The 23,741-nt window shown below is 39.8% G+C and overlaps 1 protein-coding gene across 2 annotated transcripts in view; it reads right to left on the minus strand.

Moving 5' to 3' along the window:
- Window positions 1-23,741, minus strand: part of LOC120541953 (TBC1 domain family member 9B) — a 91,969-nt gene that overhangs the window by 7,392 nt on the left and 60,836 nt on the right. The window contains exons 12-20 of one of the 2 annotated variants that reach the window (XM_039773968.1): window positions 21,225-21,510; window positions 20,156-20,285; window positions 15,670-15,768; window positions 15,490-15,558; window positions 13,584-13,827; window positions 9,292-9,357; window positions 6,772-6,843; window positions 6,377-6,427; window positions 5,986-6,051 (exon numbers count right to left, since the gene is read on the minus strand). In XM_039773968.1, coding sequence (XP_039629902.1) covers window positions 5,986-6,051; window positions 6,377-6,427; window positions 6,772-6,843; window positions 9,292-9,357; window positions 13,584-13,827; window positions 15,490-15,558; window positions 15,670-15,768; window positions 20,156-20,285; window positions 21,225-21,510 — 1,083 coding nt within the window. The remainder of the gene's footprint in view (window positions 1-5,985; window positions 6,052-6,376; window positions 6,428-6,771; window positions 6,844-9,291; window positions 9,358-13,583; window positions 13,828-15,489; window positions 15,559-15,669; window positions 15,769-20,155; window positions 20,286-21,224; window positions 21,511-23,741) is intronic. The other variant, XM_039773969.1, reaches the window with a different exon arrangement.

The raw sequence follows: 23,741 nt of genomic DNA on the forward strand, positions 1-23,741 counted from the left end.
ATATGATGCCACAAGCTTGGCACACCTATCCTTGGCCAGTTTCGCCCATTCCTCTTTACTGCACCTCTCAAGCTCCATCAGGTTGGATGGGAAGCATTGGTGCACAGCCATTTTAAGATCTCTCCAGAGATGTTCAATCGGATTCAAGTCTGGGCTCTGGCTGGGCCACTCAAGGACATTCACAGAGTTGTCCTGAAGCCACTCCTTTGATATCTTGGCTGTGTTCTTAGGGTTGTTGTCCTGCTAAAAGACGAACTGTCGCCCCAATCTGAGGTCAAGAGCGCTCTGGAACAGGTTTTCATGCAGGATGTCTCTGTACATTGCTGCAGTAATCTTTCCCTTTATCTTGACTAGTCTCCAAGTTCCTGCCACTGAAAAACATCCCCACAGCATGATGCTGCCACCACCATGCTTCACTGTAGGGATGGCATTGGCCTGGTGATGAGCGGTGCCTGGTTTCCTCCAAACGTGACGCCTGGCATTCACACCAAAGAGTTCAATCTTTGTCTCATCAGACCAGAGAATGGTGTTTCTCATGGTCTGAGAGTCCTTCAGGTGCCTTTTGGCAAACTCCAGGCGGGCTACCATGTGCCTTTTACTAAGGAGTGGCTTCCGTCTGGCCACTCTACCATACAGGCCTGATTGGTGGATTGCTGCAGAGATAGTTGTCCTTCTGGAAGGTTCTCCTCTCTCCACAGAGGACCTCTGGAGCTCTGACAGAGTGACCATCGGGTTTTTGGTCACCTCCCTGACTAAGGCCCATCTCCCCCGATCACTCAGTTCAGATGGCCGTCCATCTCTAGGAAGAGTCCTGGTGGTTTCGAACTTCTTCCACATACGGATGATGGAGGCCACTGTGCTCAATGGGACCTTCAAAGCATCAGAAATTTTTCTGTAACCTTCCCCAGATTTGTGCCTCGAGACAATCCTGTCTCTGAGGTCAACAGACAATTCCTTTAATGTCATGCTTGGTTTGTGCTCTGACATGAAGTATTAACTGTGGGACCTTATATAGACAGGTGTGTGCCTTTCCAAATCATGTCCAATCAACTGAATTTACCACAGGTGGACTCCAATTAAGCTGCAGAAACATCTCAAGGATGATCAGGGGAAACAGGATGCACCTGAGCTCAATTTTGAGCTTCATGGCAAAGGCTGTGAATACTTATGTACATGTGCTTTCTCATTTTGTTTATTTTTAATAAATTTGCAAAAATCTCAAGTAAACTTTTTTCACGTTGTCATTATGGGGTGTTGTGTGTAGAATTCTGAGGAAAAAAATGAATTTAATCCATTTTGGAATAAGGCTGTAACATAACAAAATGTGGAAAAAGTGATGCGCTGTGAATATTTTACGGATGCACTGTACATACATACATCTCTATTATAATAAAAAAAAATCTTGGGAAGCGAGACAAAACGAGACGTGATTGTTTCAGAGAGACACTTTCACATCCTGCGAGACGAGACTTTGTGCCAAGAGATTTAACCATGCCCAGGGCTGGAAATAAAAGACAAAGAGTAGATGACAAAGTACTGTAGAACGTCATAAAGAATGAAAAAATGTTGGCACAATGCAAAGCAGGTTAGAGATAATGGAAGTACAAAAATTTGAAAGTCTCAAAAAAAATGATAGTAAAGATTGCATTAGTGCAAACAAATGGAAATTACTACTTGGTGAAAGATATTGAATATATTGTTCAGATTTAAACTTCAAGTCAGAGACTTGTAGATTGTCTAATTTGTGTTGCCATCTGGGAAAAGAATTGTTTCTTCCAAATGAAGAGGCCTATCCCTGAGAATTAAAAGTTTTGTTGTCTACGCAAGCGACAGGGATGTGTAGCGCAGGTGGGGGGGTTGGCGAGCAAAGCGAGCAGGGAAAGCCCCCTAGTATACCGTATATATATATATATATATATATATATATATATATAGTGACGGCCAGCTGGGTCCCATGCCCGGCAGGGACGCCCCTGCTGCTTATATTCCAGGGGAGCCACCATGGGCACTCCAGTACCTCCCCCGGGACACTTGGTGCCAGCCTCCATGGCTGACGGTGATTCCCCAACCACCCGCAAGGCTCCATGGGAGATGGGGTCCTCCACAGCCTGGTTGGGGGCTCGGATGGCCACTAGGGGGAGCTGCATGGACTCAGCAGCCTGGCTGGATGAATCTTCAGCCCCACCCGGAGGTGCAATTAGGAACAGGTGGTCAAGCACCTGGAACACTTCCGGGTGGGTTATAAAAAGGGCCAGCTACCACCACTCGGAGAGCCAGAGTTGGGAGGAAGGAGACAAAGCTTGAGAAGGAGTGGTGGTAAAGGAAGGAAGGTGGTGTTGCTGTGAGCTGGACTGGTGGTTTGTGGGACTGTGTATTGCCTGTGGGTCACGGGGAAGACGTGCGCCCACGGGTGAAGAAAAATAAAGGTCTTGTACTTGTTATACGTGTCTCTGTGTCAGGTCCGGCGCCTATATAGTGCCTTTGTTACTATATATATGTTCATGTAGACACTAGGGCTGTCAAATGATTAAAATCTTTAATCACAATTAATCACAAAGTGTCAGTTAGTCACATATTCAACAAATGTCATTCAGTAGTGACCAGTAGACCCCTGTGAATGTGACTGCTTTCATATCAATCCCAGATATGTGACACAATATAAGAAATGTCAGGCCTTGCTGAAGGTCGTCTCTCAGCCCTGTTATCTTCAATTATTTTATGAGGTCTGCAGTCTGATGTGGTCCATTTTAAAGTGAACAGCAGTAGTTTATAATTTAGATGTGCATCATTCACAGACAGAAGTCAAGTTATACATTTATGGAGTGTAGTCTGATACAGTTTGCGGCCTGATGGTTTTATATAACAGTAGATATGTTAAAGCAAATGCTTAACTACAGCGGACTACAGACACATATATAGCATGCACTATCTCTTTGGCCAGGGAGTTTTAGCCTTTTTTCTTGGCATAGCACCTCCTGGAATTGAAATAGTTTGAAACACTAAAATTTTCTTATAGTCTTAAATTTTGAAGTACTGAACTCTGATTAGTAACAACCAAAAGTGAGATTTCTTAACTCCCACCCTCCACCTACTATTGCACTTAGGGATTTTAACAAGTGAGTCCAGAGAGTTGTTGTGGTTGTTTATTTCTTTCATTTTGTGATAGGTACATCATCAGTAGCATAGTTTGATAAGGAATTCAGATTAGCCTAAAATGTCCATACTTTTAAATTTATGGATGGGCGGAGTGGTGGCTCTGAGGATAGGGACCTGTGCTGGCAATCGAAAGGTTGCCGGTTCAAATCCCACACACACTAGAAGTGACTCCACTCCATTAGGCCCCTGAAGCAAGGCCCTTAACCTGCAATTGCTCCATCCTGGGTATGACGTTAACCTGCATCCAGCCCTGCAAGCAGGTCCTCCAATCTGTAGGGAAAACTAGCAACTCTGTCTGAAACAATAGCTTTCCACTGTTAGTTAAGAATACTAAAACGAAGGTGTCTTATATTATTAATAATTGTTAAAATTCATCTTTGTTCTGCATTGTATGTTAATCGATCTTAGCCTGCCGATTTCTAAAACTGATGATACGTCAAACAAGTCACCAAAACTAAGTTGAGAGATAAAGGGCGACACAGACACGCTGAGCTTTCCTGCCTGTGTGTTGGGGATGATGGGGGGTGTGAGAAAGAAGAACTCACCTGAGACACTGTCTATCGCAAAAATCTACTGGTCATGGCATGTGGAGGAAGACTTTGACTTGCAGCGTGTGATGGGCACAAAAAGATGAGTGTGAGACTTGCAGCAGGGGCACCAGTATGGTGGAACTGAACCACAGCTGAACATGGAGACTCAAGTCCAGTCATTTTCAGTCTCATTTTGTACCTTTTGTTTTTTGTTGTTTCATCACATACCACCAGATAGTCATTTGTGTACAGACTGCTGCTCCCATGTACATTGATATGCAATTACTTTTATACAAAAACTGAAGAACATATTCAGGTACCTTGTAACAGAGCTACAACTTAAAGGGCTCCATTTCCCAGCTGCCCCGAGGGTATTCCTGATTGGACATTTGAGGGGAGAGCAGAAGCTGCTGGGGACAAGAAGGACCAGCAGGAATCTTACAAGTGAGCTGGCTAAGCAGTAAAGGAGGTCAGTTTTTTGTGTTGGTGTTCACTCGTCTTCTTGTATACAATACCAACTGTGGAATATCGTTTCTACCCTGGGTCGTCGTACCTGCAAGGATGTATGGACTGTCTTGTGCCTGCCTGTCATGTGAGTAGTGTTGGATTTGTCATCGTGCTTCATCGGAGGGGGCGCTCTCTAAATCTTATCAGGACTACCTGTAGGACTGTTTGATATGTTGATTACAGAAAACTGATCCCTGTACCGCCATTCTTTTCCTTCTTTCCATTTTATCCATTACTGCTGCATTTCATTTGGACTCTGTTAAGGACTTGGTTTGCGAGTGTTTACTGTTAGATGTTTATTGTTGTGTTAGTATTTAATATCGTCATGGGGGAAAGGGAGGGTTATCTGTCTATTTGTTGCCTCTATGTTTATTTCATTTAATACACAGCTTTATTAGTTTATATACTGTTATTTCGTGTCTGTTTACGAGTGCTGCAAGTCGGGCCAATGCACCAAAAAAATAAACAAATCACTGTCCCTATGACGGTGTGAATCTGAGGGGTTTCAGACCACTACACCCTATATGTTTCTTTAAAAACTAGGCAAATTAAAGACAATCTTTAAAACTGGAATTTATTTTTTTTAAATAATGGGCTGCAACTCCCATTTTGAAAACCTTTGGCTTAGATAGCACTGGGTGTTCATTAACGCTATTATAGAAAAATAACGTATTGTATCTTTGAAAATTAATTGCATGCATTAACATCTGAACTTTGACATTCCTAGGAGAGGGCCAGTCTAAAACAAAATCACCATAAACACAGATGACTCAAATAGTTAATTCAATCCAGGAGCTTGACGTACATATATCATGTAAGCAGGGCTGGTGCGAGGGATGAGGAGATCATGTAAGGTGACACTTTGGTAAGAGCTGCATTTTCATGCAAAAGTATTAAAATTTTTTTTTAACATTACAAATGTGTTAAAAGTGAAGCTTAGGAATTACACATACGTTCAGTGCATTGGTTATAGTGTATATTCTTTTCAAAATAGTACAAAATATTTTCATTAATTGTAAAAGTTTAAAATTTCACAGAATGTTCGCACCGACTCACCACACCATGAATATCTGAGAATCAAAACAGCGCCTGTGTATTCTGAAGCTATGTGACACTATGTGATATCAGAGTTCATCTTCCTGACTTTCACGTATCGTACCGGGTATACAGTATATTGTTTCTGTCTTTTTGAAAAATTGAGTTAATTTCTGGAACATTACTAAGGTGTCAGTCACAGGTACAGTGCAAGTTTAATGTCCTTTATGTTTGCACTACACGTGTTTAGTTAATAAGGGCAGGCTTGCCGGGCAGTGGGAGTATTCTGTATTGTTAAGTCCGTATGACAACATGTATTGTGTATGGATCAAGTGTATTGCCTCCACCCCAATATGGGGGTATGCGGTTGAAGGGAGGGTGTTTTACTTCAGGCAGCATTATTTCACACAGCCGCCCTGCATGTAAATGTGATCAACATTACCTGACACAGCAGGTAGGAGTATTTCAAGGGAAACACAATGTCCATTTCAATATGGTGTAATTCTAACATCATTTAGTTGGACTTTTTCTCCTGCCTATCTTTGTATTCTTGGCACAAGAGAGAGAACTTCACTGCACACGTAATGATTACTCCTACTGCACCAGCAGAGAGAACGTGACCCTGTGGCCTGGTGGAGCCAAGTACACCTTTTTGGCCAAAGGATTCCTCCACCATTGGAAAAGTAGACATTTGTTTCTTTTGATAGAGTTGTAATTCTGGAGGCACTGCCATCATTTCTCTAAATATAAATTCTACCTTTTTTGTTCTTGGCCTCTTCATTCTCTGTGCCCGTCCCAGCTTCAGCACCTTGCAAGCTCACTCCTGTGGGAACACAAAAAGGGAACCAGAAGACATTTACTATGAAGATTACCAATCAGTCCAATTTATAAAGTGCCTTTCATGGTAATCATTACCATCATGCCCGGTTATCTGAACAGGAGTCAACAAAAGAAAACAATATGTATTTTATTTTTTTAATCCTTAAATGCTTTCTTTATAGTTTGAAGGAACCCTAAACAAATAATCTGAAAAGCAGTGTAGAAAGCAGCAGAATGTCATTTCAAGCTTGTATACTATTCTCTTTAAGTGTTTTCATCTTTTGACTCTGACATTGTTAATCTTTTATTAAGAAAGAAAAGAAACCAACCTGAGACTCCCTCTTGCAGCAGGAAGTCCAAGTCAGAGAAGAAAGGAGAGTCTAGAACAGGATGAAAGGCAGAAAAGCAAGACTGAGAAAAAAGACAGAAGGATTATGGCCCATAGCATGCCAGCCTTTCGCTCCCACCCATGTGCGATACTTCAGAACAGACATTTTACACTGAGATTTCAAGTAGATTACAACTTTCATGGGCACGGAGCAGTAAACAAGCCTGCAAGACTCAAGAGGTCAATAGTCATATCCTTTAAAGCTGTACACATCATTGTAATATTGTGAACAAATAATCTTTAATTGAAACAAATTGTAGTAAAGCATGACTAAACTTGATCAAAGTCAACAAGATTAGCCCTAATTCCCTTTTCTCATGTTTCCGTCAGGCTCACCTTGTGAATTGGAGTCATCTGTAAAGAACTGAGTAGCTTCCTGTGCTGATTCAGCTTCCTCAGAACACAAAGCTGGAGAAAAGAAATATTTACCACTCTAAGAAAGCCATAATCAAATATCCACTGGTGACACCAAAAAACACACATGCAAAATATCATTCAAAGACCACAATTGATGCTTTTATTAAATTTATTGTGGCTTAGGCGTGTTTGGGTTCACACCATGAACCAAAGTATTTCCAGAGACTGGCAAGCAGTCCTATATGTACATCATTTAAGTCAAGGAATAATAAAGAACACAGACAGCGTCATTAAGACTCCCTTGCACTCCAATGAGCGCTGTTTACTAAAAGTATACGTAACCTAAAAGCAGACTTACCTGCTGCTCTTACAATAAAGGAGAGATACTTCAGATTAATGGGTTTCATTCAAAAGAGGCAAAGGTTCGTTTTTTAATTATTAAAGTTGGTGGTGCTTTAATCACAGGACTTCACTGAGTGATATCTTTTAAAAACGTGTCTCTTTCATAATTTTCTACAAGAGTAGCTGTTATCTCACTCTGGCTCCAGAGTCCTTAGTTCAGCTCCCAACTACAGTATGTCCTCATTCCTGCGTCTGTGTGTGTTTGTTGGCTCACACTGGTTTCCTACCACATCTACAAAATAAGCCTGGTGTGTGAAGAAGTGTCTCGGAGCTCGCCCAGTATGAATGACATGGAGCGCCAGGATTGATTCCTGTTCTACACCCACTACAGCTGGAATAAGAAATAAAAAATTAGCTTTGAGAATTAATGGGGCATTGGATAAAAAAGTGTGAGGATATCACTAAGAAAAGGCTGGCTGTGCAGTGTTTAAGATTTTCCCTTCTACTTTGATTCACATGTTATGTATAATTAGTGGTTTCACTGTCCCTGGCGAGTGGGCATCTTAGGGTTACAGCCATGGATTCTTTTATTTTTTTCTCCAGCCGTCTGGAGTTTTTTTTTTGTTTTTTCTGTCCACCCTGGCCATCGGACCTTACTCTTATTCTATGTTAAGTAATGTTGACTTATTTTATTTTCTTACCGTGTCTTTTATTGTTCATTATGTAAAGCACTTTGAGCTACATTTTTTGTATGAAAATGTGCTATATAAATAAATGATGTTGTTGTTGTTGTAGGTGGGGGCTATTAATGATCTCTCTATCTCTAATCATTGTCAGTTATGGTCTAACTCACTTTGTCCTGAACAGTGTCGCAGCCAGCATTGGGCTCAAGGCAGGCACAGGCCTAGGACAGGGGGTCAGTGTGTATTGCAGGGTGAGCGTGAGCGCACGCACACACACACACACACACACACAGGGACCAATTTGGTAATGATGCATGTTTTTGGAAACCACAGCATGCAGAGGAAAACCAGGCAGACGCGAGGAGAAAATACAAACTTCATGCAGGGAGGCCCGCGGTCGTAAATCTTGGTCTCCATACTGCGAGGCAGCTGTGCTACCACTGTGCCACCAGGACACCCTTCTCATAAATAGCACCATTTTTCATGTATCTGTTTTTCTATTTTTTCTTTTCTCGTACTTTCATATTGTTATGTATCACATCTTAATCTGAATAAATAACTAATCAAAAGAAGTTATAGATAAGAGAAGACAGACACTGATCCGTGATAGAGCTAACATTTTTTTTTTGTCTTCTTAAAGAATTTGCCTTTAACATTTAAAAGCTTACTTAAGCCAGATATTTATTTCAGTTGTCAAGAATTGCAAAGAGGCTGCAGCTTTTTAAATTTGGAATTCCTATTTGTTCATGAGTTTGTATATCTATTGGTGGCTAAACGCAACATTCTTCTTTACTTTCTGCTAAAAGTTCTTATATCGGTACTCGGCATCCGCCTACAATGTTCATCAAGTACTCGGTGCTGGTGTCAGTGTCCAAAAATGATATTGGTGCATACCTATTAAAACTTTTTTTTAAATTTCTAAATACAATAAAGCACACACCATTCATTGATAATAATGCAGATTATTCATTGAAAAAAACAGTAATAAAACAAGTACAGCATAATTAAAGGCAAATAAAGAAATCTGACTCCATACCAGATTATAACCAGCAACCCTAAGCATTTTCTCAGAATCAGGACTAAGAACTCCCCCAGGAGGGCCGCCAGGCTGAGCAGGAAACGGCTCAGTGGATGGCCAGGGGATTTTTCTGAAAAAGGGTCTTCCCGCAGTGCAAATGGGCCTTATGCTTATCCTCTCAACAAGGCACTGCTGTCCCTGACCCAAACGAGGACCATTAGAACACTCTGTGACCTAACACTCACTTTGAAATACAATTCTAATATTACAAAGATAAAATGGCTGCAGAACACAAGGGTATCCAATTTAGCAGAAAAAAATCAATAATAAGAGAGACACAGACAGAGGCAGATGAGTACATCTGAATCAAATTTCATTCATTACATAGCTTTTAGTAAAACTGTGCATCTTTATACAAAGCAAAACAAAATCTAAAAGCCATAGTCAATAGCTTACCAGGGGGCAAATGAAGTTTATAAAGCGTTTTTAACTTCTCTGTAAAATCACCGTGGTACATTCCACCTAAGAAGAAAATCAACAGAGAGAAAAGTCGATAATTATTAAGGACAGAAGTGTTTATTTACTGCAGGACAATGCTCCAAGGTCAGAGCTCAACATGGAGTACACAAAGGCTGTACATCATACGAATGATTACTCAATGTTAAGTTTATATTCTGGAAGGCATGCACTTTGATAGAACTAAAATAGAAAGAATTCAGAAACCAATCTCCTTGTAAGCTGCTCCCGAATGTATCACAACAATAAAAAGCTCACAAACACACTGCTCTCTTACCACGTAGGGCTGTTACTGCCTTTTGAGGTATTTTTTGATCCCTTTTAAGTTATTGCATTTTCATCATTTTGCATTCTCCATTATAATAATCTTTCCATTGTTGTAACTTGCTTAATTTAATGCAGAGTTGGAGGAAGCAAAAGTCTAATGAATACTTTTCTGCTGCATTATACCATGTCTTAAGTAGTAGAATATTGATTATATTTGTGTTTAACTGAATAAGACGTGTTATTACTGATTCAACAAGCAATACAATGGATTTAAGGGCATGTTAGGGTACACTTTATCAAATGAACACCTCTGCATTTAAGTCAAGCAAACAAGGGCAAGGCAGGCCCCTTCCCTGGGACACACAATAGTGAGACATCTTAAGACAGCCGTGAGTCAGCAGCCAGGGCTGTCACCAAAGAGCAACTGGATCCTTGTTTGTTTCCCACGTAGGGTGCTATTTGTCTGTTGGTCACAAATGGATATTGTACCACCTTGGTGTGATTGGCAGCGTATGCAAGAGTGCCCTGTAATGACCGTCTTCCCCCTTCCCGAGTGGATCTTTCCCTGAACGTTTTGGTACAAAAATAGGATGCTAGTTGCTTTGATCCTAAACAGGAAAATGTTGGTTTGGAAACACATGATGATGTGTGATACAATTCTATTTAATGGTAAAAGTAATTGGAGATGGTACAAACAAAAGATATGAAACCAGAATGTATCTGAGGTAGGAGATGAAATAATCAACTGAAAAAGTCTGTAAACTACAAGACTGGGAGTTAACTACACACAGTAAGTAAATAATGACTGGCTCTGTTCAGTGTAGGCGAAAAACAAATCAAAAAGTCATAATACGCTGGATACCTGGATGACTCCAGAATCAAATAAAAGCTGACAAGATTCCATTACAAAAAACTAAATCTAGAAAAAAGTGAGAGTGACTATAAAGACAAAAAGATTGCCAATCGAAAAATGAAATAGAACAGTGGTACGGTGCTGTGGGAACCCCATGGCTGCAGGTGTTTATCCCAGTCACCGTCACAATCAGTTCCTGCGCAATAAGCAGTGCAAACACGGGTGCAAAGAACAGTGAATACTAAAGGGGAAGATTACTTCACTGCCATTTTCACTTGTCTGCCCACTAACACTTACCTATGAGCAGACAAGTGAATGTGGCACTGAAGTTATCGCTCTCCTTCAGCATTGTGTTCTCAGCACAAACAGCAAATTCTAAAGAAAAGAGTGAATTAAAAAGAAAACAGCAATAGAAAATTCACAATATAGAGTTCCAGCTAAAATATAAATATTCCATCATTTCTTAAAATTAGATAATAAACAGCTCACTAAAGAATTACGTCAAACAAAACTGTGATTGTGAAACTGGCTTAAATAAAAACCTGTAGCTACATAGGGTCTCCATGACTGAATCTGGGAACCACTGCACAAGACTGAGGGAAAGCTGTGCTCCACTGAAAGTGTAACTTCAAAATCTAACTAAGTTTATCACCATTGTGCCTGACTGGAGTTTATTATTCAGTCACAAACTGGGGGCAGATTTGTCTCTAAAATGTAAATGTTTACAAATTTCTTTGCTAATAGACATAACCAAAATCAGGTAAAATATTTCAATTTTCTAAAAAGTAAAATCATTATTTTACTTTGAACCTTCATTAATTAATTCACAAGCAAACATCCATCCATTATCCAACTCGCTATATCCTAACTACAGGGTCACGGGGGTCTGCTGGAGCCAATCCCAGCCAACACAGGGCGCAAGCTAGGAAACAAACCCTGGGCAGGGCGCCGGCCCACTGCAGGGCACACACACACACACACACTAGGGACAATCCTGCATGTCTTTGGACTGTGGGAGGAAACTGGAGTACATGGCAGAAACCCATGCAGACACGGGGAGAACATGCAAACTCCGCGCAGGAAGGACCCGGGAAGCGAACTATGTCTCCTAACTGCGAGGCAGCAGCGCTACCCACTGTGCCACCGTGCCGCCCTCACAAGCAAACAATTTCACATGAATGAGGAGCACCAAGTGTTTATTTGCAACATAAAGTCTTACAGAGATTTTTTATTGAGCAATGTGAAAAGGGAGATACTCCTTAGAGGATGATGATGATGTGCCAAAGGCAGGTGAAGAAATGATCAAGTGTGGCTAAAAATATATATATACTGTATATACTGTATGCAGTATGTTTAACATGCTGTCACAATGGCTGTTTTATGATGGGGCCGCATACGAGTGAAACACACAAACAAGCTGAGCCTCCAGTCTGTGGTTTTACTGACATTTCTGTTCTTCTCCTAGTGAACAACGAACCTTGAAGAACAAACTCCAAACTAAGTCCACATTATAAAAGGGAACTTTGATATTTTATCTGCATTTCAGATGACCAACAGAAAGCCTGACCAGAGAAGGAAAGGGAGATCAAAGCCTCTTCCTACTTTTACATGCCTCTTGCACAAGCTTCATTCTTTCAGAGCTTTTATTTAATTGAAGGTTTAATCCAAGGTGATTTACAAATCGGGGCAATACAGTAGGTGCACAGGCCAGTTAAGTGACATGCTCAGGGTCACATTGTAGCAGCGCTACATGACTTAAGAACTTCAACTCCTGGTGTACCCTGCTGTGGCCCCGATTGGACATCTGAGGAGAATGCAGGGGCTGCTGGGGACAAAAGCAGCCAGCGGGAGCTTTCAGTAGAGAAGCCAGCTAGTCTATAAGAGGGGTCAGAAGTCTGGAGTTTGTGTCTGTGTTGCCGTCAGTATCATCTGCCTTTGGATTATCTTCTATGCCCTGGATCACTGCACCTGTATGGATGTATGAACTGCTGTGTGCCTGCCTGTCGTGTGAGTACCAATCTCATCACCCCTCAACGCATCAGGAATACCAGGAGCACCGTTTTACATTACTTACAGTGAGCTGTTCTCTGGATTCTCTCTTCTGCATCATTTTCACATCATTAGCTACCATTTCATACGGACAGTGTATTGGGCTTTGTGTTTATCGGGTTTTGTTGTAAGTGTGATCGCCGGCAGGGCACTGAGGGAGGGATTGTTTTATTTGTTGAGCAGATGATTATATCCTGCTATTTTTTGTTTAATACATTCATAATGATTACTGTTTTTGTGTCTCTGTGTGTAAGTGGTGCTAGTCGAGCCATGGCTGGGTGTGTTCCTAGGATCCTCACCAAAAAAAATACATAAATCATCATCCTCGCAGCAGTTTGAATCTTCATGGCACTGTGTCCGTTACAACACTGTGAATCAGTGCAGTGGATTTAACCAGTAGTCTTTTACAGCACTGCTCAGCCGCTTAGCTTAGGCCACATTACCTGCTTAGTTATAGGGGAGGTGTAGTTTTCTTTAAGTTTAACATATTAATATGGCATTCAGTTGAATGAATAAGTTCAAATACAGTGGCAAGTGTGGCATGACAGAGTGCCGATACTGATGTAGCTTAGTTATTTATGTTAACTGTGTTAAGCATAGTGAAGTGTACAAATAAAAATAAATGCTGGCATTTTACCCTCTAAGTGCTAACTGGCTGAGACTTCAGTGAAGGTCTCAGTATCCTGTACACGTATCAGGAGTTCTATTATTCCATGTGTTATAGCAAATGTCTTGTGTGCATGAAAGCCATATACCCAAAGGGCTCTAATCAACATACCCTGAAGACTGAAAATGTAGACATATAAAGCATAAATACTTTGTGCCTAAATACAATACAATTTCAGCTCCTTAACAGCACAGAGGTAATGACCACATATGATATCTGGATGGACCACTCATACCATTAAGCGAAAGAGAGAGCAAAAGGATGGCACATTCTTAAAAGGGAAACAAACACGTACTGCAGATGAAAACACCAATGTGTACATTTTAATTATTATAAACCTCTCATAAACAGTTTGAACAGAAACAATGCAACCAGCACTTGACCCTAGTTACTTACTGAGGCCTGTGATAAACTCCTTAAAGTTGATAAGGCTATCTTTATTTTGGTCAAGTAAGCGGAAGAGACGTGCAGCCAGGGTAGGGGTGTGTAGACCACAACTCCAAGGGGTAAGAGTGGAGAACAACTGAGTAAATTGCATCACATCGATGCGGTACTGCTCCAGGTAAGGAAGGCTAGGATCGTGCCGCTCTGCTACATTCACGCCTGCTGCTCCCCAGTAAAAACTCATAATGTGTTTTGCCTGAAAACCATTGAAAGATAGTCAGTGTCAAGGTTTCTCAATACCTGGAAAATAAAAGCAGTTAGTAAAATAAAGTCAAATTAGTCTAATCATGAACAGAGGTATATAGAGTACCTGCAATTGATGCTACATCATAAGCGGCCTAAGCTGAAATCAATTCAGTTTGCAGAAATAAAGCAGTTATTTTTCATGTTGTCACTCAGGGTCCTGCCTTTCTCCATTTCACATTCTCACATGGAGAGGTTTGAATGCAAACCCGGGGCCTCTCGGTCAGATCCAAACACTTATCAGCTGAGTGACAGCGAAACCCCCTGGCCACCAAATGAACACGTAGCCACACAATTACTAAATTGCAGCTGGGAGGGTAGACTATATGACTGAACCACAGGCAGGAGCTCTCCCTTGTTTCACTCTCCCCTCCTGTGAGCAATGTCATAGGATTTTCAGTGGCGAGGAAATTCCTAGTGATTAGCTGGTTGAGCTCTCGTTTCTGACTTGGGGCACCTCAGTTTGCAGCCAGAGTCTCTGCGACAGGGTGTGAAATGGAACGAGTGACACTTCATAAGTGACAGACACCAAGTGGCCACTCAAAAAGTACATGTACCTAAAAGCAAGCTGGTCTCCGACAATTGTGCGCAGCACAATAATAACAGGGACATATCAACTAAAACATGTTAAAAATGTGTTGTTCTTAAAAAAATGGCTCATTTGCAAACTAAATCTATAAACGGGAGAGGTCATGCTGTTCAGAAGAATTCACTTTTAGTTTCTGCAAACCACTGCTTAACTTTTCCAGGCTTTGGACATGGAGCATCTCTGCCGAATGGTACACTACAGCCAAGAAGAGATGACTATGATCAAAAACTATTATGAGATACCCTGAGGCAACCCAATGATATATCAAGGAATCCACAAAACATGAGCATCACCCCATTACATCACAATCACCAGCTTGCTCTGCTGACACACTATATGATGGAGCCACACATTTTGTCATAAACAGGTTCTCCCATCAGTGTGAATCACCGTGAAGTGAGATTTATCAGAGGAGCAATGCCTTTCAATCCTAACCAGTGTCCAGTAAGTGTGGTTCTAAGCTCATTGCTACAGACCTTTCTCATCATTTGCTGACAACAGTAAAACTCAGTTTGGTCGCCAACTTTTATATGCCAACTGTGTGTTCTCATAAAGCTCATTCAGGACCACTGAAGTGCGTAGTTATTATCTGACTGACTGTACTCCTGTGTGATACTCTGCACTAGCAGTATCACCCTCCAATAGTCCATTTCGTCCTCACAACCACAGGACTTCCATTTTTGATAAACCCATGTCACTCTCAAAGAAAACCTTCTGTTTCTGATACATGGAGGTGTGTCGAGCCTTCACGATGAAACATCCAAAGCCACTTAAATTTCTTGTCTTTCTCATTTAAAGCATACAAATATGATTCATGGGTATCTGCCTACCTGTTTTAAAAAGCACTGCTCGTACATGTGAGGTTTTCCCTGATTGAAATAAGCAAGAAGAGCAAAGGCAGAACTAATAAAATGGCCACTCAGAATAGATTTCTGCAGACATATTAAAAAAAAATCTCACAAGTGAGACCATGGCAAACGTCTACGTTGAAAATTCTGTATTCTTAAGGTATTCCAAGAGGCTGACCTTAAAGAGAACATACAGTTCCTCTAACTCTTCAATGCTGAATGCCGTGTCTGTCATGATTGCACGAACCTGGGCAAAAAAGAGCAGAGTTCCATGAATGGTGTGCACAACCCCAAGACAGAGCAAAGTCATTGGGCATGTGTGGATGACGCACACAATCGCTCCACAATTACAACTTACCACACTCCTTTTAGCGGAGTCCTCAAGTGACTGGATCACCTTAAGTCTTTGCTTAAACCTCATCTGCTCGATTACATCTGCCCTCAGAGTACCAAACTTCTGCAAAACAGTGAAAGAGAGGTTGCTCAGCTTTACAACATGAGCTTGCAGTAAAGTGTAGATTTATTTCCAAAATGACAATGTCAACAGCTACAGCATTATGATAATATCTGCAGACTACTGTGGTAGATTGACTTTTTTCCATTCAGTACTTATTTCATTTTAAACAAGTTGTTTTGACTTATTTCATCATAATATTTGAAAATTAATATCAATATAATGCATTCTACAATGAATTACATGTTCTTGTTAGATGGACTGTATGGCTTGTTAATTGGATGGACATAATAAAAAATACAAAAGAAATGACAAGGCACAGATGAAACATAAATGGCTATCATATTCCTCCACTTTTTAATTTAATTTTGAATTCTAGTCAGAAGAGTTATGTTGTATTTCCATACTGCATGTCTTTTGATTCATCAAAGTTTTGCATGAATTCTATTATTTTTTATGTAACGTATGCAAGTTATGATGTTACTCTGCTTTTTAGTACCTACACCACTTTTCCATTTTTGATACAAAGATGCTCTTTTATTCACAAAGATAACTTGTCTGCTTTTTCTAAATGGCTGAGATAAAAATGGGGAGCATGCATTGGGGCACGCTATAAATTGAAGTTCTTACACTTGGATCATTATTTAAGAAGGTTAAGAGGATGTACTAATCTTTATTTTCATAGTCTGAATTTGAAAACAATTCTGCTAACATTAGATTATTACAGGGCAACAAAATATCTATATTTTTGAATAATTCAATTATTTAAAAAAATATTTTGGAAGAATTAAAATAAGCACTGCGGCAAGAAACAACTACAGTATATCCGTAAAGCAGAGTGCCCGAAGAGATCAAATGATGAAAAGAAGAAAAGTGAAGGCCAGCTACCATACTATCAGGGCTGGATTTAGGCATAAGCTAAACAGGGGCTACAACATAGGGCCTCACTAAATTTCAGATTTTTTTCATACTATTAGAGTTTTTATTACCTATTTTGAAATTTATAATAAAGCAACTCTTCTCCCACCCTAACAAAGATTTGTTATACCTTGTGGCAGCCTTCTTGCCAAACTCTGTTTTTACACAACCTTTTTTCTCTATTGACAAATGCCAAAAAGGGCCTCTGCAGCTGCTCATAGCATAGGGCCTTACTCTGCCTACATCAGACCTTGTATACTACCGTCAGTCTTGGGTATGAAAGTAACTGGTGACTGCACTCAGTGTGTCAGAGTAAAATGTGAACTGCAGACTTGTGTGTGAGAGTTAAGAATGCATTATAAGAACACGGCCATATTGGGCTGGACAGTGGCTGATAAACTGTATGTCACAAGTAAACTCCTGACTCGTCTGGTCGTCAGGATATCATCAGATTCTGCAACAGATTTTGTTGAAAGTGACCAACTGACAATATGTACTTTTTTCCTTTATTTACACTAATAAAATTATATATATTTTTAAAACTAACCATGAAATGTATTAATAAATATAACACTTGTTAATGTTACTGACTTGTGCAGAAGAGTAAATTATGAACTTCAGATTTGTGTGTCCATCAGTAATTGCTTCAGAAACTGCAACATATGATAATTTATGGAAAACATCCTGTTTATAACATTTAATTTATGCTTCACATTAATATTTGAGAAGCCAATATAAATTCATTTTTTAACCATTATGAAATGTATCAATAAGAAGAACAATCTCCTGGTAAATATGAGGCTTCCTTTGGAATTAAAAAGCACTTTGTGGTAAACCTCACTAACGATTTTGTTACACAATATATTCTGTTCTATGTATGAAATTTGCAAAAGAGATTTACCTGCATGTATGCATTATTTAGGATGAAAACTCTCTCAGTCAGTGTTTTGATCACCTTTATAACTGGCTCATACTGGAAAGATGCTCATGTTATTAGACTCACTTATGCTGTAAAGTTAAGAAGCCTATGGCATGTGTGTGCCATATTGTTTCAGAGCAACATGACTGACAGACAATTTTGTAATGCTACCCTCATGTCCAAGTGAACATGTATATCAGGTCTTCCTCAGTGTCTGGTTACACATATTATCACACAGAGTAAGAAGTTACATCCCTTATATTGATACTCCACTAAGCCCATCTCAAATAAAAAAAAAAAACAAACTGGTATCATTTCATCATCTGACCCTCTTATCTAGTCACCCTGCCTACCCAGACTTCTATGTTACAGTAGCTCTGCTCTTCGTTTTACCTCAAACACAAGTCAAGTGGGCACCTTCCATTGTCTGTGTTGAACTAAGCCCATGACCCCTCCAGAAGGCTCAACAGTGCCTGCTCAAGAATGCACACTCAAGAATGCTGCCAGAAGAAGACCAGAGTGCACCTAGAGCACTTCCGGGTGCACTATAGGCCGCCTTACTCAACTCCAGGAGCCGGAGTCGGGAGGCGGAGGACAGAGCTTGTGAGAGAGGAGTGGAGGCGGCAGGAAAAAGGGAGAGGACTGAGAGAAAAGAAGAAAGAAGTGAGTTTAGGCACTGTATGTTGTGCTAAGGGACTGGGAAAAATAAATGTGTGTGCTTTTGGACTTCTGTGTGTCCTGTGTCTGTCTGTGTCGAGGCTGATCTTCCACACCCTATAGAAAAGTATACTGTATTCTCAAAATTGATGCTTTGCATATATTTAAAGAGAATCATATGAAAATAACCATTGCGTCTTCATGCACGCTAGTATAGTAAGGATTAAATCATAAAAAAGCCTGTGCCTGCATATTTTATTATATTTCTCTTTGCAGCTGCAAAGCACCAATATCTTGCTGCTAAGATTAAAACTTCAGTCAAGGACACTGTGTACTTTGAGATAGCAATGCAGCTACTGAGACTTTAACCATGAGAGAGAGCCAAAGAGGCCACTTGCTTTCTTCACATGCAGCGGCTAGGCCTCTGCCTCCCTGTCTGCCTGCTTGGACACTAACATGAGGTGATGATAAGCAAGGAAAGTGTGTTCTATAAGAAACAGCGCCATTGTCTTACAGATGCAGCTGCCTAGACCTTTAGCCAAGAGGGATGTTTGTGCAGCAAGAAACTATTCATTTGAGTGGCCCAGTATCTTGTGTGTGGGTCTGTCTGATTCCGACTTACAAGTGGGAATTGATCAATAAACAGGTCTCGGACACCTGCACAGGGTAAGGAGTCATGTTGGAAAGTTTCAGTCAGATGATGGGCATTAGGTAATTGTGAGTTTGAACATTAGGTAATGATGGGAAGAACTAGAAGGAGGAAGTATTTTGCCTAAGTGATAAGAATTGTAATAAATGTCAGCTAACTGCTCATTTCATTTGAATCGAGGCTGTGTGTACATCACACAATAAAGCTTGATTCTGCCTCCACATCCTCAGGTTTCCGAGTGCCTTCTTTGAGTAGTGTATTTCTGTCTCAACACCCCTACCTCCACCAGTCTAATAAAAGCCTGACAATCACGCTCTCTCACCTCAGCAACTAATTCCATTTATTTCAACTTCTTTGTATCAAACGTCCTAAAATACATCTTCAAAATATACAGTCAGTTCAACAAAATACAGTAGTTGTGCATCCTCGAGTCTCAATGCTGTAGCTGCGATGCACTGAGGAATGTCTGCTACCAACTTCCAGTCTCATGCTTTATTTACGTAGTGTCAAACTTCGACTTCTACCTCTATGTGCCTGGCATGTCACACTCTCTGCCTCCCTCATAAAGGACATCGCATTATTTCTCTGACTCACTGGAGAGTGTTAACCTTAACACACTTTGTTTCTGATCTTCACACTTCATTGCCCAGAGGGGAATGGGTGGTCTCAGGGTCTGGAATCCCTGCAGATTTTATTTTTTTTCTCCAGCCGTCTGGAGTTTTTTTTTGTTTTTTCTGTCCACCCTGGTCATCGGACCTTAGTTATTCTAAATGTTGACTTATTTTTATTTTTTATTGTGTCTTCTATTTTTCTATTCTTCATTTTGTAAAGCACTTTGAGCTACATTTTTTTGTATGAAAATGTGCTATATAAATAAATGTTGTTGTTATTAGGTCTCATTGAGTTAAACTCACTTTATACCCTGACAAAATAAGCTTTGATCAAGCTAAACCACCACACAAATTACAATCCGACTCCGTACCCACTGTGCAACTAAGATTCTTTGGGGTAGTAGGGACATTGTAGGTGGTTCCAATGACTGATTTCATACGGCTGGTGTCCACTACCACAAATCATGCCAGACAAAATTCTGCTTCTCCACACCTTCCCAAAGTAAATAATATTTAAAAAATTGTTTTCCAAACTCAAGAAGCCCCACATCCTAGCTTTAACTCTCACTGGAAATATACTCTTTTGTCACAACCACCAGTTAGTATCAGTAAATAAAATAAAATTGATTTGCTAACCTCATAAGATGCTTTTATCAGCTCAAATATGTCGATTTCAGGAGGAGGTTCATCTCCACTGGTCAATAATGCATGAAGATGAGGGATGGGTGGTGAAACAGTGTGCTTGTTAACTATATTGTCAAGATACCTACAATAAAGAAGACAAACAAAATCAAGGATAAAATTACAATAAAACTTTGAATTATAAGATTCATATTTTAGTATGTATCAGCACATGAACTGAATAACCAGAACCTATAAGGAAACCTAATAAAAGTATCCAGAATTAAGTAAAGGTGAGGCATATTGTTGATTTCAATGAGTACATAGGGATGTAACACAAAGCAAATGAAAAGCAAATTTAACAAAAAAAATTGTAAAATAATGTTATCTAATGCATTTCTAGAGAAATGCACTATATTTGTCTTAGCAGTCATTGCCATTCAAATGCACAAAAACAGAAATGCACACTTTTTTTAAACTAAACATCTCATTCATTTAATAATTCAAATTAAAATGCCACAACAGGGCAACACGGCGGCGCAGTGGTAGCGCTGCTGCCTCGCAGTTAGGAGACCCAGGTTTGCTTCCCGGTTCCTCCCTGTGTGGAGTTTGCATGTTCTCCCCATGTCTGCGTGGGTTTCCTCCCACAGTCCAAAGACATGCAGGTTAGGCGGATTGGCGATTCTAAATTGGCCCTAGTGTGTGCTTGGTGTTTGTGTGTGTCCTGCAGTGGGTTGGCACCCTGCCCGGGATTGGTTCCTGCCTTGTGCCCTGTGTTGGCTGGGACTGGCTCCAGCAGACCCCCGTGACCCTGTGTTCAGATTCAACGGGTTGGAAAATGGATGGATGGAAAATGCCACAACATAGGGATGTAAACAGACGGTATTGGGTGGTCAGCCTCAGTATATCACAAAATCTTCCTTGTGTTGTACTTTCTACGGGGGGTGTCCTATTAAAATAGTTACAATATTTTTTTACAGATATAATTTTACATATTATATGAAATTGCATTTTGTAATAACTCTTTCAAACATCTGAATAAATAAGTGAATCTTTGTGCTTTGCACAAATGTTAAATCCTTGCCTTCCCAAGATGGTCATGGCTTCACCTTCATCATTGCAATTTAACAGTGACTCCATGTTGGAATGAAGCACTGCCAAAGACACCTGAAAGATCATTTTGATGCCCTCATAGAAGAAACAGTCAACCACAACCACTGCGCTTTCAAATGGCATAACACTGAGAAACAGCGTGAGAAACCAAGACAAGGATATGGTAGAAATAACACCCAGTTCCTGCATGTGCTCATGGAGAAGGGGAAGGAACTCTTGAGTCAGGTCTTCAAAAACACCTTGGTCTACTAGAGCACCTGCATACAAAAAGAAAAAAGGGCATTAGCACACACAGTCAGACGGTCATGGGTATTGTGGGTTAGACAGAAAAAAAAGTCTAGGGTATCATTAGGTATAAGGTTTGTACTTTCAGTTTAAAATAAACATACATTAATCTGATAGAAACAGTAATTAGTCCACAAGTACAGATAATGTGAAGAAGCATGGATATGATGGTAGAAAAAGTCCATTGCTGTTGCCTTTCAAGTCTGTCTAATTTTAAGTAATCAAAAATCAAAAGATATTGGCAACCAGTATGGGATGGTGGCTAAAGGGGTGGGAACGGCTAAGAACCCCACAATATAATATTATTTTGTTATTTGGGTCACAATACAACAAGTGTTGTGATTTGAATTTTGTGTATACTGAAAGCTTTCCCCTCTTTCACCATCCTGAACTTAAAGTTGAAATCATATCCCTATATAGGCAGAAATCTGGCACAAATAATCCATTCCACTTTTTTAACATGGAAATGGATTTTAAGTACCTCAACAGTCTCCTCAGTAAGACTGGGAATATTCAGTTACATCATATAAAATAAACACAAACTGATATATTGTGTAAATCTTTCTGTGTGTGACTCCTTTATGTTTATAGAAGTATAAACTAATAATTGACAAAGGAATATTTCATTTTCTGGGGCTTACATACATGTACAGTTTATCATGAGGTATATGTAAGGCTATTAACTACTTTTTTCTCAATAAAATCAATAAACCGTCATCTACAACCAAAATGTTAACACCATTCAGTTCTCAAATACTTCATAACAATTCCACGTTAATTGATCATGGAAAAAGCCTTGCAATACTTCACATTTTATTACTTTGTTTTTATTATAATGACACCGGCAGGAGCTTAATTAGAGCAGGAGACGAATTTGGGCAAGCAGGGCAAGAGCAAACAAAGTGTCCTCTGGAGTTAGCATATGACGACATTTGGCTTCATCTGATGTTTCTTGCTTCCGCACTTTCTCTTAAATTATATCCGTTTGGGAATAATAAATTCAGCCATGACATGCTCTAGTCAGCTGGAGCTGGGGAGATGGCCCTAGACCACCAGAGAAGTATGTAATGTTAGCATGGCAATGGCTGCAAACTGTGTATTTCTTAATAAACTAATTTTACATTTTTTTTAAAACACTATGAAAACAAAGGTGAATCCAAATGCATAATGTAAACATTGGGAATTTTTGAATCTCTGCAGCAGAATTAACTCTTGCAGTTTACCATGTTTCAAACTGCATTTTCTTACGCATGTACTAATAAAGTGAAATGTTTTATTCATTCTAATAGAAAGCATGTCACAAATATAATAACTACTGTATTTTTCCATACCTACAAAGGCACAAAAAATAAATATTCATTAGCTGTGAAACATTTTTCAATGTTGATCTCCCCTCTTCCCCAACACCTATAGTGGGTAAGACGCTAAAATTAAAAAAATGCAAAGCTGTTGGTTTAATCACCTTCAAGTCAGCTGACCTGCTAGAGCCCAGAAAGTAGATAAAGTATATTAGAACAGCTGTGCCTCACCATTTATAAATCAATCTCAATTATAGGGTATATTATTGTCTGAATATAGTGTACAGAATATGGTAAAACCCTTACTGGCATGTGCTAATCAACCCTAAAATAAAGAATCAGATTAATAAATAAAAGTAGAGAAATTCCTCTAAGAAATTGAATGGTGTCAAATGCATTTTAGGAAGCATAACCACTAACGTCGTATCAGAGATTATGTCACACATTCACTTGTTAACTATACAATTCCAGGGTTCTGTATGTCACAATGAGGCTTCTAAAGGAATAGACTGCTTGTCATTTTAATGCATAGATTAGTAGTTATTTTAGGATTTAGGCACTAAAAGACAGCAATGTGGTATTTAGTGGTAGAAATGGCTAACTGTGGCCACACTATGTGGAGAGTAACAAGAACACTACATGCCTGCTTATCCCATAGGTTAGGGGGATGCCCTTCACATAACCCTTGGTAATGATTTTTGAAATAGTGTGTAAATGAATATACTTATACCACATATTCCCATTATTCCTACTACCCGTTTAAGTTCAAAATAATACAATTTATTGTAAAACTGTATTTTTCCAATGACCAACAAAAGCTGAGGTCAGCCACTAGGATAAGCAAGAATTGATCTACAGCACAAATGTTTTACTCCTTAAGAATTATATGTAGGAAGTTCAAGAGT

Source organism: Polypterus senegalus, chromosome 13, assembly GCF_016835505.1.
Source record: "Polypterus senegalus isolate Bchr_013 chromosome 13, ASM1683550v1, whole genome shotgun sequence".
Classification (NCBI taxonomy): domain Eukaryota; kingdom Metazoa; phylum Chordata; class Cladistia; order Polypteriformes; family Polypteridae; genus Polypterus; species Polypterus senegalus.